This window comes from Oncorhynchus masou, chromosome 31 (genome assembly GCF_036934945.1).
Source record: "Oncorhynchus masou masou isolate Uvic2021 chromosome 31, UVic_Omas_1.1, whole genome shotgun sequence".
NCBI classification, from domain to species: Eukaryota; Metazoa; Chordata; class Actinopteri; order Salmoniformes; family Salmonidae; genus Oncorhynchus; species Oncorhynchus masou.
In genome coordinates this window covers 26042296-26059970 of record NC_088242.1, presented here as the reverse complement: position 1 = coordinate 26059970, position 17675 = coordinate 26042296, and the positions used below count along the sequence as shown (strand labels likewise).

The 17675-nt window shown below is 39.9% G+C and overlaps 3 protein-coding genes across 3 annotated transcripts; 1 reads left to right on the top strand and 2 right to left on the bottom strand.

The window, feature by feature from the left end:
* The first annotated feature begins 794 nt into the window (after window positions 1-794).
* LOC135523679 (hemoglobin subunit alpha-2-like) lies at window positions 795-2165 on the top strand. The gene is made up of 3 exons (XM_064950504.1): window positions 795-959; window positions 1247-1454; window positions 1925-2165. Exons 1-3 carry the CDS (start codon window positions 865-867, stop codon window positions 2051-2053), a joined length of 432 nt encoding a protein of 143 aa, XP_064806576.1. The 5' UTR covers window positions 795-864; the 3' UTR covers window positions 2054-2165.
* A 1739-nt stretch (window positions 2166-3904) lies between these two features.
* On the bottom strand, window positions 3905-8457 carry aqp8a.2 (aquaporin 8a, tandem duplicate 2). The gene is made up of 5 exons (XM_064950503.1): window positions 7826-8457; window positions 7340-7466; window positions 6819-7033; window positions 6416-6550; window positions 3905-4559 (listed from the first exon to the last, which is right to left on the bottom strand). Exons 1-5 carry the CDS (start codon window positions 8083-8085, stop codon window positions 4517-4519), a joined length of 780 nt encoding a protein of 259 aa, XP_064806575.1. The 5' UTR covers window positions 8086-8457; the 3' UTR covers window positions 3905-4516.
* Window positions 8458-8577: 120 nt separating this feature from the next.
* Window positions 8578-16685, bottom strand: aqp8a.1 (aquaporin 8a, tandem duplicate 1). The gene is made up of 5 exons (XM_064950502.1): window positions 16320-16685; window positions 15980-16106; window positions 11213-11427; window positions 9289-9423; window positions 8578-9069 (listed from the first exon to the last, which is right to left on the bottom strand). The coding sequence occupies exons 1-5, from the start codon at window positions 16595-16597 to the stop codon at window positions 9027-9029; spliced, it is 798 nt and encodes a 265-aa protein (XP_064806574.1). The 5' UTR covers window positions 16598-16685; the 3' UTR covers window positions 8578-9026.
* Window positions 16686-17675: the final 990 nt, after the last annotated feature.

Genomic DNA, 17675 nt, shown 5'->3' with positions numbered 1-17675 from the left:
TGTGGCTATACTGTTCCCAAGCAGAGTATTCCTCATCATCACATAGGCAGGTGTAGAAGGCAGCTGACACCTACATAACACACTCATAAAGACAGTCACATAACATTTCCTTTCCTCAGTATCACCATACCAGACACTTTCATTCTAGAAATCATTATATTCGTTGAGGACCAAGCGAATGTTGGTCTTCATTCTGTTTTTTCCCCCATCTGTTAATATCAAGTCACCACTCCTCTGTTAGCAACTCAATCAATTATAAAACGGTCACTTTTCTATCTTCTTAATTGTGCACCATTTTTAGAAAGTAGAAATTGGTGCAAGGTATCATCTATTTTCATAAGAACAGATCAATTGTCATACTTAAGTTATTGTCAAATAGCAAGCAGCAGTAAGTCTTCGCCATCGTTACATTGTGTAAGATATATTATTGCATTATAACAGATCATATATGTTTCGTCGTAAGATATCAAAGTCCCTATTTTCAAAAAAGTAGAATATATTTTTGGAGAAGTGTGTCTAAGCTATATTTAGCTGTAATAGATAGAGCGGCAACGCATAGCAATGAACTTGGTTACTCCTATGTGTCTATGTCAAACGCGTAAGGATGTGCTGTGTTACCATACATAGCCTAAAGCGATAAGGCAAGACAACACCCTAAATTCACAGAACTGATGCTCCATCTCACTCTATCATTTTACTCAATTATCTCATCATAGCCAATAGAAAACGAGTAGAGGTGGGGTTTGGTGACATGTGTGTCTTGGGCCATAAAATAGGTGTCGGGATCCGTCTAACTCCAGACCCTTCTAAAGCTTCATTCATCCTCTGAATATCTTGTGTGGTACAGCAGAACCTCTTGCCAAAATGAGCCTGTCAGCGAAGGAAAAAGTAATCGTCAAGGACTTCTTTGCGAAAGTCTCCAGCAGGTCGGACGAGATCGGCGCCGAGGCTCTCGCCAGGTAAAGATGGAGATACTTTATCATCAGTTTGGCTACAACGGGGTGGAGTCTATCTCAACTCGTTCGATTTATGGAAATTGTATTAGACATTATTGTATTAAACAATTCTAATAGAATATGATCTAACAGGCCTATATGAATTTTAAAAAATACAAACCAGTTCCTGAAATTGACTGCATGACTGATACTTGTCAGATACAGAGTGTTATTGGTACTGAGTATTGTTATGCTCGACAGAACAATTACCACATACCCTAAGCAATCATTTCTCTCCTTCCTCCATGCAGGTTGATCGTGGTGTACCCCCAGACCAAGTCTTACTTCGCCCACTGGAAGGACCTGAGCCCTAACGGCGCTCCGGTTAGGAAGCACGGCATCACGGTCATGGGTGGCGTGTACGAGGCGGTGAGCAAGATCGATGACCTGGCCGGTGGTCTTCTGAACCTGAGCGAGCTGCACGCCTTCGTACTTCGAGTTGACCCCGTCAACTTCAAGGTAATTTTCACGAACTATAGCCAATATAAGGGGCGGCAGGGTAGACTAGTGGTTAGCGCGTTGGACTAGTAACCGGAAGGTGGCAAGCTCAAACCCCCGAGCTGACAAGGTACAAATCTGTCGTTCTGCCCCTGAACAGGCAGTTAACCCACTGTTCCTAGGCCGTCATTGTAAATAAGAATTTGTTCTTAAGTGACTTGCCTAGTAAAATATATAACTATAGGCGTATGGGTCATGTATTAGCCTACCTATAACGTTTGCAGAAGCTGTCATTGCACTTTTCTAAGTAAAATCAAACGGACTCTTTGCTCTCTTTGTCCCTCGTCAGATTCTGTCCCACTGCATCATGGTGGTCTTGTCCATGCTGTTCGCCGAGGAGTTCACCCCTACCTATAACGTTTGCAGAAGCTGTCATTGCACTTTTCTAAGTAAAATCAAACGGACTCTTTGCTCTCTTTGTCCCTCGTCAGATTCTGTCCCACTGCATCATGGTGGTCTTGTCCATGCTGTTCGCCGAGGAGTTCACCCCTCAGATCCATGTTGCGGTGGACAAGTTCCTCGCCCTGTTGGCCCTGGCTCTGGCCGAGAAGTACCGCTAAAGGACCAATCAGCACCAACACACACCAACACGCCAGCACTCACACCCGATGTGGTCCTCAGTGTGGAAATAAAAGGTCTTCTACTGAGAAATAAAAAGTGCAATCAATGAAATCGAAAGTTTCTATGGTCTTTCTTCGTACTTTTGTAAAAAAAAAAAAGGATGTTTGTGAGTTAGCTAGCTATACAATAAGAGAGTTAAAAATTTGGAGTCAAACTATAAAGCAAATACTTTCTACTAATTTCATTTTTTTTAAATAGCAAAAAATGTTATGAATGACACTATTACATTACAATACTAATTATCCCAATAAATTGAAATGATCGCAAAATGACTTATAATCAATATTAATAGCTATGCTATACTAATAACAAAAATTCGATTGGTAGTGCATGCTGGGTGCTTTTCGAATGCTCAAAGCGCTTTACATAATAATTTAGAGGGGGCATTTATACCTCATTCACTAGGACTGTAGTAGATCAACGTGACTTGTAAAACTATTCTGTTGTAGACATCTTTTGTGCTAGGCCTACATGAATAGGCCAACAGCCGCAACCTCCCAGTTTCTCAAATATAGGCCTACTAAGAAGATGTCAGGAAATATATCTGCGAAAGAAGTGTGAAATGCCAAGCAAACAACACGAATTGAAGCTCATGTGAAATTGTAATGGAGTCACTTCAACAATTTAAGAAACTAACAAATACACTGAGATAAATGAATTAAATGTAATGAAAATTACCACAATAAAGAATATTTCTGAATGATTAAAATAGATTTAGCATAGACTTCTGTATTTCATGAGTGGAAACCTTCAGATTAACATATATATATATATATATTTTATTAATAATGATTCAAATAACAAAAAAGTATTTAGATAAAAATAATAGATAACAAACATTTCATTTTTTATACATGTCATTTTTTCGATTTATCACATTTGGTTGCCTTACAATAGAAGAATGAAATAAAAGCCTGTCTGTTTTTGATGTAGGCTATTCTTATCAACATTTTGATGAGTAACTGTACGTTTACTGTACTTACTGTATTTACTGTAGCCTACTTACTGTACTTAGGCTACTGTATAGGTCATACTGAGCCAGAACATCAACCATATAGCCGTTTGAACTAAACACAAGGGGTTGCTATATTGTATTAAACAATTTACTATATGTATTTAAATATGTATTTTGTATTATTATATATGATTATTTATAATCATATACTGCTACCCAAGACTTCTGGTCGTTCCTTCTATCGGTTCGGTTGCCAGAAACGTGATCCAGTCATTCAGTCTTTTTGTTCTGTATCTATGGAGGCGACCCAGTCGTTCGTTCTAAATATTCTATTGCCATACTGGCTGGCAACGTTCTTGTACCCTAGCTGCTGACTGATGTTCTGACCGTGGTAGTCGCTGGGAGGATGTGCAACAACTTCCCATCCTCCCTGAGCATCTTTCCAGAAGTTATTGTCCTTGGTCGTGTCCGCTCTGGGCAGGTGGTACCACTACAAGCCCCTTCCCTCCATTCTCTCGACTAGGATTGGCTGGAGAGATGTCTCTGTCCAGTCGCAACAGCATAAAAAACAACACGTTTTGTTGGTTTCTTTTAACTTTGTTAATGTTGTTTGATGAGAAGGCTTGATGAGCTAAGAAAAGTCGAAGTGAGAATATACCGAAATTGTTTTATGATGAATAGCTTTAGGTCTACCAGTAAATTAAACTATATGATATTGAACTCTATTCAAAAGTGCGCCTCTTGCTAGACCTACTTCGAAGCAAACAAAAATAGAGAAATAACGAAAATATCGCAATATTTTTCATGAAGCAAATCATATACGCAATCAAACATGTAAGTAAGCATATTTATATGCTTTATTTGGGTGTACATTGGTGGTGATGAATGCTAAGTAAGCCCAATAATGTAGTAGGTCTATAATGCGTCATTAAAAGAGAGGTCAATTTCAGCAGCTGAAACAGCGCAACCCAGGCGCCAGGTGAAGTTTGACGTGGGGTGCTGCTATTAAAGCACCAACACAGCGGACAACGCCATATGGTCCGATCTGCACAATGCTATTAGTGCTGGTTTTGTGTTGTTGCCAGAGACCAATACATCCAGAAATACAAAATGAAACAACAAATGGACCAGTTGGATCATGCCCAACGGGGGGGGGGCGCTTTTGCAGCACGGCAAGTCAGCGTGCAGTTACAATCATCTTTAGAGGGCTTTTAATTTAAATTTAAAGGAAGAGCGCGAAAGCAAACTGGAATAATCAGAGAGTACAATAAGAGTTATATTAGTACAATATGACATCTCCTATCCGCTGACATTTACAAACCAGATTCATAGTCTTTCAAATTAAACAGAAATTCCAGTCTAAATTCATGTTTCTTAGAAAAAAAGCTTTATAATATGACAAAAAGTAGGAAGTAAGTGACTTGCATAGGACATGTAGAGTAGGATGTCACTTCATGATGACTCGTGTCTTCTCATCTCCAAGCACAAGTCTGGAAAAGAAAAGTGGGTATTTTACTCAAAATCACAACAGAAACTAGACACTGATAAAGATATCACACTAGCAACATAAGGTATTTTGGGGGGCGGCCAGGATGCCAAGACAATGACCAAGATCGACGACAACAACATACTCACATATTTTTGCTTAATATGATTAGTCTGCCTAATATGAATAGCTTGCCTAATTGCTTACACATAACTTAAAACCATCTCATGTACAAAAGTGTTTAATCCATAAATCCCGTTGACACAGATGTCAGGACAGAATTCTGGGCCTCAGGAACTGACAATCCAACCTTGAACTTGCTCAAATTTATTGAAATCTAAATGCAGAAATAACTAATTTACATAAGTATTCACACCCATGAGTCAATACTTTGTAGAAGCACCTTTGGCAGTGACTTCAGCTGTGAGTCTTTCTTTGTAAGTCTATAAGAGGTTTGCACACCTGGATTGTACAATATTTGCACATAGTTATTTTTTAAATTCTTCAATCTCTGTCAAGTTGGTTGTTGATCATTGCTAGACAGCAGACTTAAGAAGGTTTTCCTCTAGGGTTTTGCCTGTGCTTAGCTCTATCCCGTTTCTTTTTATTTAAAAAAAAACTCCCTAGTCCTTGCCAATGACAAGCATACCCATAACAGGGTGCAGCCACCACCATGCTTGAAAATATGAAGAGTGGAACTCAGTGATGTGTTGTGTTGGATTTGCACCAAACATAACACTTTGTATTCAGGACATGAAGTTAATTTATTTGGCAAATTATTGGCAGTTTTACAATCATGTCTGATTGCAAACAAGACACACATTTTGGATTTTTTAAATTCTGTACAGGCTTCCTTCTTTTCACTCTGTCATTTTGGTTTGTATTGTGGAGTAACTACAATGTTGTTGAACTATCCTCAGTTTTCTCCTATCACAGCCATTCAATTCTGAAACTGTTTTAAAGTCACCATTGGTCTCATGGTGAAATCCCTGAGTGGTTTCCTTCCTCTCCAGCAAATGAGTTAGAAAGGACGCATGTATATTTGTTATTCAGGTACTAACAGATGCCCTTTGCAGGCATTAGAAAACATCCCTGGTGTTTGTGGTTGAATCTGTGTTTGAAATTCACTGCTCGATTGAGGGACCTTACAGGTAATTGTACTGTATGTGTGGGGTACAGAGATGAGGTAGTCATAAAAACATTGTGTTAAACACTATATTTGCACAAAGAGTGAGTCCATGCAACTTATTATGTGACTTGTAAAGCAAACGTGTACTCCTAAACTTATTTAGGCTTGCCATAAAAAAGGTTTGGCACGAGACGTTTCAGCTTTTCATGTTTAATTAATTTGGAAAAATGTGTCAAAACATAATTCCACTTTGACATTATGGGGTACTGTGTGTAGGCCAGTAGTATAAAATCTCAAGTTAATCCATTTTAAATTCAGGGCGTTTCATAACAAAGTGTGGAAGTCAAGTGGTGTGAATACTTTCGGAAGGCACCTATTTTTGATGAATTCAGAATGATTATAAAGTCTTGAGACTCAGAAGAATATTTTGCCTTTTGGCCATTTGCTCTTTAGCCACCATGCTATTGGCCTTGGTCTTTTAGCCCTTGGTACTAGTAGCCTTTGCAGTTTTACATAACCACCTGTATCCAGAAAGCTCTGTATTAAACTTTTTACCTTTACAAAGTCAACTTGCTACTGCAAAATTTGATCTATAGTACGCAGGATATCAAGTACATTGTAGAAGGATGTATATATTTTCGTAAATGTAAATGTATGGAATTTGAAAAAAAAAAAAAACACATTACAGGTTTGAACATATTTTATGTGATGGCCTATCTACTGTCTCTCACCTCACTAGTCCTGCTGCCAGTAGACCTCCTGCGATAGGACCAGCCCAGTAAACCCAATGGTAGGTCCAGTAGTTGGCCATTATCGCTGGCCCCAGAGCCCTGGCTGGGTTCAGACAGGTCCCAGACACATCCCCCCTGCACCAGCACACAGACAGGTTAAGTGCTTAAGTACTAATATCTAGGATAACAGTCAACGCCAACTTTAGAGCAATCAGAGATGCTGTTTGGTAAAGGGGATATTATCTGGCACATGATACAAACTTGGCAATATGTCTGAAACTGACTATTGGTGAATTTTGAGCATGTGGGTATTGCAATAGTCTAGAATTCTTAGGGCAGGCTTAAAAAGGTAATATTGGATTCTTAAATATTGTACAATTCAATAAATATTTTCTCAACTCACCCTGCCAGAATGTTGATGATGACAGTACAGCCTACCAGGAAAGGCACCATTGGGCTTTTACTCTTTGCATTGACCGCCCCTAGCAATACTACCATGGTAACCAGGCACGTCATGGCGATCTCTCCAAATATGGCTCCAGCCAGCTGGTCCTCTGATTGGAGGATAGTAAATGCCGCTCCGGTGGCGTTGGCATAGTTCTCCTTTGATGTCATCATCTGAGGGACAGTATACATCAGTCAACTGCTGACCTGCATATTGCAGGAGGTAAGCACAGCAGTACACCACTTCACATTAGTGACAAATGTATTCATAAAAGCTCTAGGCCTATATAAATAATTGATTGATTGATTTTCTTAACTTTATAAGAATGCCTTTCCCTGATTTTGTCCCCAGGCTCAATGAGAGCCGGCTCGTGGAAGAGATGACATTTTCCACTATAGAATTAGAAGCTGTTCCCCATTTGTACCACTGAACCTGTTCATTAGAGGTTACCGCAGGTGAACATTAATAACTCAACTGACCTTTGACATGGCAGCTCCCAGCATCCCTCCTAATAACTGGCTGATAAGGTATGGGACAACCATGAACAGTTTCATGCCGCCACACAGGTAGATGGCAATGGTGAAGGGAGGGTTGAAATGGGATCCACTGCAGGAAGAGAAGGATCTAGTAAGCTGCATTTAAAAAGTCTACACACTGATATAATTATTCAAATTCAATTGTATAAAATGATTTGCTTCTATAACAAACTATTTTTCATACATATATTTTTTCAGATAATTTTTTATCCAAAATAGATTTTATTCCAATTTATATCTTGAGAAAATAAGAAATAGTTATCTGCACAGTAGACCATTAGCTTGCTGCAAGCAAAGCTTTAAGTTGCATGAAAAAGCCAGGTAAGGTAAGAAGTCGCTCTGGATAAGAGCGTCTGCTAAATGACTTAAATGTAAATGTAAATGTATCACACAATTAAGATCAACCAGAGCAGTACAGGTGAGTCCTACCTGATCTGATCCATGCATGCCACCATGACAGCCACAGCCAGGCCATGGACCAGCGCCGGCTGTACCCTGCCTGCAGACTCAACGTTCTCAATGACCGACACACACCCGATGAAGACAAAGAACATGGTTCCCACCACCTCTGCCAGGCAGGGTTGGATGATGCGCTCAAACGTGTTGGGAGGCCGAACCGGGGGAGGATTCTTGGTGCCACTCATCAGAGTCGAGTGTCCCTCATCCAGCTCCATTTTCTCAACTCCCATTGTGTCTGTCCGGACCTCAAGAGTAAATCTGACTGTCCGTCTGACTGTCTAGTTGAAGTGTCTGAGATACAAGTGAGCGACTTATGATAGTGTCTTGACAATTTATAATCACTGGCGGTCTATATTGATATTGCCTCATTGTTTGACCCACTGACCATAAACCTTAGCAGGGCAATTTCTAGACATATTTTATTCTGCTCCTTGACCTCATTCTGATAGAGGCAGTTCATACCAGTTCAACAAAGGACTTCTTAGCCTGAAGTGTGCCCAACAGCTTTACAAGACAGCATGAGGGGGAGGCAACGTCATGTTCATGTCTTGCAACTCCATAAGGGTAAACTTCAGTTGCGAAGTTGGCTAAGGCTACCAGAGGTTAGAAGTGTCTTGATAAAGTTCACTATGTCACAATCTGAAAGTTAAATGGGAGGACATTGACAAGGTCACCTACTCACAATGCTTTCTATATCGACATATTTTACATTAGAGACACTGTCATAGACAGGGATGCATTTATTGTCAATAAATGATACATATATATGCATGCAAGCTGAAGTGTGACTTGATCAAATTTGGTCAGTGAGTTCAATGCCTCTGTTGAGTTCTGGAAGTTATTACACCACCTATCATGTAATAAAATAGTCATAAACTATTAATGTTTTCCATTTAAGAACTTTGAACCAAACATATCAACAATGATTGATGGACTGAATGGCCAGAAGTGATCATAGGTTTGAATGTAATGTATTTATGCAAACAGTTTTTGTTTTATAGTTCACTACAGTTCAATACAATAAGATGTGTATGACAAGATGGGAACTGCAAAGGTTCTGCAAGCTATAGAGGGCAATACAATACTTGGGAAGACAATGACATTGTTTTTGAAAAAAAAAGCATGGCAAACACATTGTGAAAAAGGCTCCCATTGATCCGAGGTGGCACATTCACTTCAGAACAAGGCGAGTTTTCTGGTCTCCCAACAACAACCTGTGTACACAAATCTGAACTAAATAATAGTAAACAATACATTCATTACAATGCGATAAAGAAATATTCTCCTAGTGACTGAATACAGTATGACTATAACATGCTGAAACCGTATGGAAATGCAGTGCCATTTTAGTGCCTATTTTAGGCAATAATCTATGGCCTAAGGGTAATACAATCTATAAATGGGTAATGAAAGCTGGGCGTTCTGTATCCTACCTGACCAAGCTGCCAGTGATAAGGGCCCCTGCCATCGGTCCCACCCAGTAGATCCAGTGGTACTCCCAGTAGTTAGCTACCACTGCAGGGCCAAACGCCCGCGCTGGGTTCATACACCCTCCAGATGCTGACCCTCTGAAAGACCAATGGGACAAACACATCTGGTTACTATATTGATAGAACTATGCATTACATTAGATCAATTAATGTATTCATATAATTAATCATTATCAGGCAGGCAGTGATGTCAATGGCAATGCTCTCTGTTTCTGCTGTGACATTTCTTATTGTTGTCGATAACAACAAATAGCACAGCAGAAATAGTATCGAAACTGTTCTGCTGCGAACACTTGTCATTTCAAAACACCATTCATCACCAAACCATTTGATGTTGCAAATTTAGTGTTGGAAAGGAGGAAAAATTATTGTTGTCGATAAATAATGACAAACCTCCTGGCATTGCCAACAGATGGAAAGCTACTGAGGATGGTAGCTGACTTGAGAGCCTCTCCCATCTGTCATATCTTTAATCTGAACCTAGAGGAAAGTCTTTGTCCTCAGGTCTGGAGTGAAGCCAAAGTCATTCAGCTACCCAATAGTGGTAAACCGGCCTTTACTGGTTCTAACAGCATACCTATCCGCTTGCTGTCAGCTCTTAGCAAACTGTTGGAAAAAAAGGTGTTTGACCAAATACAATACTACTTCTTTGTAAACAAATTAACAACAGACTTTCAGCATGCTTATAGAGAAAAGCACTCAGCATGTACTGCACTGACACAAATGACTAATGATTGGTTGAAAGAAATTGATAATAAGAAGATTGTGGAAGCTGTACTGTTAGATCCCTGTACAGCATTTGATATTATTGATCATAACCTGTTGTTGAGAAAACTTGTGTGCTATGGATTTTTCAAATCTGCCATATCGCGGATTCAGAGCTATCTATCTAATAGAACTCAAAGGGTTATCTTTAATGGAAGCTTCTCTAATGTCAAACATGTAAAGTGTGGTGTACTACTGGGCAGTGCTCTAGGCCCTCTACTCTTTTCTATTTTTACCAATGACCTGCCACTGACATTGAATAAAGCATGTGTGTCCTTGTATGCTGATGATTCAACTATATATGCATCAGCAACCAAAGCTAATGAAGTCACTGAAACCCTTAACAAAGAGTTGCAGTCTGTTTTGGAATGTGTGGCCAGTAATAAACTGGTCCTCGACATCTCTAAAATCTCTAAGAGCATTGTATTTGTTACAAATCATTCCCTAAGTTCTTAACCTTAGCTGAATCTGGTAATGAATGGTGTGGCTGTTGAAAAAGTTTAGGAGACTAAATTACTTTCTGTTACCTTAGATTGTAAACTGGCATTGTCAAAACATATACTGTAGATTCAATGGTTGTAAAGATAGGGAGAGGTATGTAAGTAATAAGCTCTATTTTGATATTTTCTTGATTATTGTCCAGTCATTTCTTTTAAGTGCTGCAAAGAAAGAGCTTTTTTAAAATTTATTTTAACCTTTATTTAATCAGGCAAGTCAGTTAAGAACACATTCTTATTTTCAATGACGGCCTGGGAACAGTGGGTTAACTGCCTGTTCAGGGGCAGAACGACAGATTTGTACCTAGTCAGCTCAGGGGTTTGAACTCACAACCTTCCGGTTACTAGTCCAACACACGACACATGTTAATGCTTTAAATGTATGCAAATTGTAAAGTCTTTTGTCTGTAATGTATTTTTCGTTATATGTCGGACCCCATTAAGATTAACTGTCACCATTGGCGTCAGCTAACGGTGATCCTATTAAATCTAAATCTAAACCATCTATCATGACAATGCATTACATACTGTAGGCCTCAGGTGTTTCCAAACAATCTGTATCTATTGACATTCATGGGTCTCCATAGATCTTCCTCAGCCCTTACCCAGCCAGTATGTTAGCAGTCACAGTGAGCCCGATGCAGAGTGGGGCCAGTGGTGTACGGGTCCTGCCGTTCACAGCCCCCATACAGACCACTAGGGACAGGAAGAGGGTCATGACTATCTCTGCTACGGTGGCACTGCCGATCACTCCGCTGGTTTTAACCACGTTGAACACTCCCCCTGCTGCACTGGTATAGCTGATGGTGGAGGATGCTGCCTGAGAAATATCACAACATCTGTACGATTACATTGGGTTATATTTCCTTTTATTAAACACAATCGGAAGGTCTTTTGTTTCTTCATAGATCCAAATGCTTTTGAAAAAATGATTAGGCCTATTTTAATATCCAAGCTGAACAAAGATGTACATCATTCACATGTTTTATTCCAAGAAAACAGCACATGGAGACTGTTTCTCAAAACATGTTTGTTTGCTATCGTTCGAATCAGAGTTTGATTATTTGCTACATTGTGTTTTGGTCATTTGGTCCAGTTGGTTTCACATTGCCAAATGTCGAACAAACTAAAATATGTAGGCTATACAAAACTATGTGTGATGCAAGTCATTTGTTTATTGGACAGAAATGCTCACGTTAAATACATCTATGATCATATGGAGCAACACTTTTCTGTCCCAATCTTCATATTGCATTTGCTTTGTAAAATGAGCGATAGCTGCTCTATAATACCTGCCAAGTGCAGTGAATAGGGGAGACTGGGGCTGGTTCTCTTATCATTGGTTGGTACTAACATAGCCTATTATTCCAATCGAGAGGGTGGCCTGTAACCTAGTCATTTTAGAATGAATGTGTACGACTTATTTGCAAGAGGTCATCTGGTCAATTCATATTAGCATATCTAAATATTGAGGAGCAGGGATTCTGTGTTTTTACATGAGCTGAAAGTAAAACATACATGTCTTGATGTTTTAATTGTTTGAATCGTAGGAGTAGGCTATCCTTGAACAATTCATTTATATTGTTGAAAAGAGGAAAGGAAGAGCTATAGCTAGACTATTTCAAACTGATTTCTAAATTGTTGCCAGGATAAGCCATGTGGAAATTAGCATCATAGGCCATACCAGAGGAAGATGTTTTGGGGTGGGGGTCCTGAATTTATTTTGCTGGCTGGGGGGTGGGGGGGGGGGATTTGCACAGATACTAACAAAATGTTTCAGAGGTACACTTCAAAAGTATGTGGACACCTGCTCACCGAACATCTCATTCCAAAATCATGGGCATTAATATGGAGTTGGTCCCCACTTTGCTGCTATAACAGCCTCCTGTCTTCTGGGAAGGCTTTCTACTAGATGTTAGAACATTGCTGCAGGGACTTGCTTCCATTCACCGACAAGAGCATTAGTGAGGTCGGGCAATGACGTTGGGGGCGATTAGGCCTGGCTCGCAGTCGGCATTCCAATTGGAGTTGAGGTCAGGGCTCTGTGCCAGTCAAGTTCTTCCACACCGATCTCGACAAACCATTTGTGTATGGACCTCAATTTGTACACAAGGGCATTGTCATGATGAGACAGGAAATGGCATTCCCCAAACTTTTGCCATAAAGTTGGAAACACACAAATTGTTTAGAATGTCATTGTATGCTGTAGCGTTAAGATTTCCCTTCACTGGAACTAAGGGGCCTAGCCTGAACCATGAAGTGTGATTCATTACTCCAGAGAACGCATTTGTCACTGCTCCAGAGTCCACTACCAGTTCGCGGCTGATCCGTTGTTGCTCTTTGACGTTTCCACGTTTCCACAATAACAGCACTTACAGTTGACGGGGCAGCTCTAGCAGGGCAGAAATTTGGCTAACTGATTTTTAGAAATGACAGTGCCACGTTGAAAGTCACTGAGATCTTCAGTGCGAGCCATTCTACTGCCAATGTTTGTCTATGGAGATTGCATGTCTGTGTGCTCGATTTTATACACTTGTCAGCAACGGGTGTGGCTGAAATAGCCAAATCCACTAATTTGAAGGCAAGTCAACATACATTTGGCCATTTAGTGTATCAACCCACTGAGCACAGACGTCAATTCAATGTCCATTCCACGTTGGTTCAAAGTAATTTCAGCCAAATGATGTGGAAACAACTTTGAGTCAACCAGTGTGTGCCCAGTGGGAAGTTAGGATATTGCATGCATGCTTACAAGAAACCCAAACCGGCTGCGCACGTCCGCCATCATGCATAAATGTATTTTGTTCCACCACACCAAAAGCAATCACGACATGCAGGTTAAAATATCAAAACAAACTCTGAACCAATTACATTAATTTGGGGACAGGTCGAAAAACATTAAACATTTAAACACTTGCACTTGCTAGCAAATTTGTCCTGTTTAGCTAGCTTTCTGTTTCTAGCTAATTTGTCCTGGGATATAAACATTGATTTGTTATTTAACCTGAAATGCGCAAAGTCCTCTACTCTGACAATGAATCCACACATAAAATGGTCAACCGAATCGTTTCTAGTCATCTCTCCTCCTTCTAGGCTTTTTCTTCTCTTGATTGATTTGATTTGATTTATTGCAGTTGGCAACTTTCATTAATTAAGTGCATTACCGCCACTGACCTCGTTCGTCTTTCAATCACCCACGTGGGTATAACCAATGAGGTGATGGCACGTGGGTACCTTCTTCTATAAACCAATGAGGAGATGGGAGAGGCAGGACTTGCAGCGCAATCTGCGTCACTAATAGAACTGACTTCTATTGTAGCCCTTGGCAATGCAGATGCTCATTGGCGCGCGCGAGCAGTGTGGGTGCAATAATTGAATAATTTAGATTTCAAAATGTATTTTGCAACGCGAGTGGTGTAGTCAGCTTGTTACAGTCAAACAACCAATAGCTTACTGCACGCCTCTGGTTCTTTTCCTGTGTTTGGTCCGGACTGCATTCTCATTTGCAGCAAACTACACCAAGGTACCAATGGAATCGGGACCGAGACTATACTTTTATGCGAACCACAGTGCGTTTCAACAAGGCACACATCATTTTAACGTGGATAATTGGGTAATATTTGGTTGAGTTGTTGATCAATGAGATTCCAACCTATATTCACCCACTCAAAAAGACAGCACACAAGTTAGTTGTCACTATGCCTTCAACCATCTAAAATCTATGTTGCAGCCTGAATTAAAAATGGATTAAATAGATTTTTTCAAATGTATTGAAAATTAAATACAGAAATATCTCAGGAACATTCAATGTCTTCTTGGTAAGCTACTCCAGTGTAGATTTGGCCTTGTGTTTTAGGTTAATGCCCGGCTGAAAGGGGAATTTGTCTCCCAGTATCTCTTGGAGAGCAGACTGAACCAGATTTTCCTCCCTGTGCTTAGCTCTATTCCGTTTTATCCTAAAAAAAATCACCCTAGTCCTTGCCAATGACAAGCACATCCATAACATGATGCAGCCAACACCATGCTTGAAAATATGATTTGGACTCAGTGATGAGTTGGACTCAGTGATGTGTTGTGTTGAATTTGCCCCAAATATAACGATTTGTATTCAGGACATATTTCTTTGACACATGTAGACAAATTATTTTCATTTTTGCAAAAATGATGCATGTTTTGGAGTATTTTTATTTTGTAGAGCCTTGCTTATTTTCACTCTGTCATTTAGGTTAGTATTGTGGAGTAATTACAATGTTGTTGATCCATCCTCCATTCGTTTTCTTCTATAACAGCCATTATTAAACTATGCAACTGTATAAAATCACCATTGGTCTCATGGTGAATTCCCTGAGCGGTTTCTTTCCTCTCCGGCAACTGAGTTAGGAAGGACGCCTGCATTTTGTAGTGACTGGGTGTATTGATACACCATCTAAAGTGTAATGAATAACTTCATCATGCTCAAAAGTGCATTCAATGTCATTTATTTTGGCATTTTACCCATCTACCAAAAGGTGCCCTTGTGTATTTGAAATTCACTGCTCGACTGAGGGACACTACAGATAATTGTATGTGTGGGGTACAGAGACGAGGTAGTCATTAAAAAAAAGTCAAAAAGTGTGAATACTTTCTGAAGGTACTGTACTGTATTACAAAAGTAATATTGAATTGTGTTTGGTTGACAACACAACCAAACATCAACATTATAAGGAGATGTATCTACTGCATGGATAGTTCCATCTGAGCCACTGGCTTAATCCCATTCTTTACCTTTTATTTTTGGTTGAGTTGGAGAATTACAACATATAATTTGTTAACTTGCTTACAAGTTAATTGGCTATTTATTGTATTTCGAAAATGATATTGAATTATGTTTGGTTGTCAACACAACCAAGTATCGACATTTTAAAGGATATGTATCTTCTGCTTGGATAGTTCCTTCTGTGCCACTGACTCAGTCTGGCTTTAATTCCAGTTTGTCTACAAATTAATAACTGATATGACGGATTCATGTCTCCATCGCAACCAAAAATCCAGAGAACAGAACAAAATCAAATCAAAATTTCATTGCATGTTAAAGTTTGATTTATTCCTATTCTTTAATTTAGATTTTTGGTTTTGATGGAGATGTGAATCCTGAAAACAACAGTTTATAATGATTACTTTTTTCAAAACCAATGTATTTTCCACGTAGATTCTGTGTCACAATACATTGACAAATTGCGTTGAAACAACATTGATTCAACCAGTTTGTGCCCGGTGGGTTATTTAGTGCACACCCCAGTACGGTTAGTGTTCCCACCTGTCCAATCTAACCAAATTTAGGGGTTAATCGCTACAGAGTTTGAAAAACAAACTTGGTGTGAAAGCCCCATTACCTTTGCCAAGCCAGCCCCAATCATTCCCCCCACCATCTGGGAGAGTATATATGGCCCCAGTAGGATTACGTCCAGTCCTCCACTGATGCACACACTCACAGACACAGCTGGGTTGAAGTGGCCACCGCTTGATTCCGAAAGAATTAGGAGGTGTACAATCACATTGAAAAAATTTAAAACATTGATAAAAGAGATTCATACACGTGTTACAGCTATACATCTCAATTCATGTGAACAAAATTCTATTTTAGCCCAAAGTTGAAATCATTCATAAAAACATCCTAATACTTTCTGACCTTAGAGGAGGGAGATGTTAACATGCGTGTCAGCATGTCCTCACCTGATCTCTCCCAGCACAGCGATAACAATCACCAGCGCCAGCCCATGAGCCAGAGCAGGCTGGAGGCTCCCCGGAACGCCGGCATTCTCAATAACAGACCCGCATCCCACGAAGATGAAAAGGGCGCATCCCACCACCTCAGCCAAGCACGGTTGGATATATCTCTCAAAGGTGGTAACTATCTTTCTGGAGTTGAAAACCTCTGAACCTGGCCCGGACTCCACAGTGTCAGTCCCAGCCACGGTGAAGAGCTCTGTCTTTGACTCTTTCACGGACATGTTGCTCAGCTGACTCCTGCTGCTCTCTGTGTGTCACATACACCTGCTCTGTTAAGTGGTCAGCCAGAGCATCATACATGCCGTGATAAAAGTGCAGACAGGAGAGGCAGGACCGTCATATTGGGGTGGTCTCAGGGTGGGAGTATTCATATCGCCAACACCTCTTAATGTGGTGACATGTTTTGGCACACATCCCCATTTCTGAGTATAGTAATAGCCATAGTGTTAGTGGTTATTGTAGTGGATGAAGCATTGATGATGGAAAGACGAGGATTAGCTTATCAGCGTAACACAGCGGTATTAAATTGTGTTCATAATTAGCCTAGTAAGTAGGCATAGCTGCTAAAGAACAATATCAAGTGTGTTGAATTGTCCTACTTGCCTACTTAAAGGGGCAATCTGTTGTTGCTACATCAATTTTGGACGTATAAATTAATAATATTGTCACACCCTGACCTTAGAGAGCTTTTTATGTCTCTATTTTGGTTTGGTCAGGATGTGATTTGGGGTGGGCATGCTATGTTCTTTTTTCTATGTTTTGTATTTCTTTGTTTTGGCCGGGTATGGTTCTCAATCAGGGACAGCTGATTATCGTTGTCTCTGATTGGGAACCATACTTAGGTAGCTTTTTCCCACCTATGTTTTGTGGGTAGTTGTTTTCTGTTTAATGTTCTGCACCTGACAGGACTGTTTCAGTTTCGTTTTGCACTTTGTTATTTTGTTTCAGTGTTCGGTTTAATAAAAGTCATGAACACTTACCACGCTGCACTTTGGCCCAATTCTTCCTCATCAGACGACGACGACCGTTACAAATATGTACCCATCGATTTTTGAAGAATATAACTTAAAAATGCCTCATGAGCTTAGTTCAACTGAAGTCCCCCTTAAGAACCCAACATACAAGCCTGTTTTACTCCAAAGTTTGTAAAAAAGTAAATCTTAACAAACACTATATAGCCTCAAAACATGGTTAAAACTAAAATGTTGATATGATGGATGGTCAGTCCTTGCATCCATAGCTCTGTCTATGAGTGGTTCTTCAGGCCAATCCCTTAGCTTTTTACCAAAGCAGAGGCAT

What these genes read in the sequence shown, in the direction of transcription:
- LOC135523679 (XM_064950504.1), top strand. Translation starts at nt 865, where the DNA reads ATGAGCCTGTCAGCGAAGGAAAAAGTAATCGTCAAGGACTTCTTTGCG. An exon ending in GGCGCCGAGGCTCTCGCCAG is followed by an intron (nt 960 to 1,246) that starts GTAAAGATGGAG and finishes TCCTCCATGCAG; the next exon opens with GTTGATCGTGGTGTACCCCC. An exon ending in TTGACCCCGTCAACTTCAAG is followed by an intron (nt 1,455 to 1,924) that starts GTAATTTTCACG and finishes GTCCCTCGTCAG; the next exon opens with ATTCTGTCCCACTGCATCAT.
- aqp8a.2 (XM_064950503.1), bottom strand. Translation starts at nt 8,085, where the DNA reads ATGGGAGTTGAGAAAATGGAGCTGGATGAGGGACACTCGACTCTGATG. An exon ending in ATCATCAACATTCTGGCAGG is followed by an intron (nt 6,551 to 6,818) that starts GTGAGTTGAGAA and finishes GTGCTGGTGCAG; the next exon opens with GGGGGATGTGTCTGGGACCT. An exon ending in CTGGCAGCAGGACTAGTGAG is followed by an intron (nt 4,560 to 6,415) that starts GTGAGAGACAGT and finishes TTTCTTTTCCAG; the next exon opens with ACTTGTGCTTGGAGATGAGA.
- aqp8a.1 (XM_064950502.1), bottom strand. Translation starts at nt 16,597, where the DNA reads ATGTCCGTGAAAGAGTCAAAGACAGAGCTCTTCACCGTGGCTGGGACT. An exon ending in TTGGGGCTGGCTTGGCAAAG is followed by an intron (nt 11,428 to 15,979) that starts GTAATGGGGCTT and finishes GATATTTCTCAG; the next exon opens with GCAGCATCCTCCACCATCAG. An exon ending in ACTGCTAACATACTGGCTGG is followed by an intron (nt 9,424 to 11,212) that starts GTAAGGGCTGAG and finishes TTGGTCTTTCAG; the next exon opens with AGGGTCAGCATCTGGAGGGT.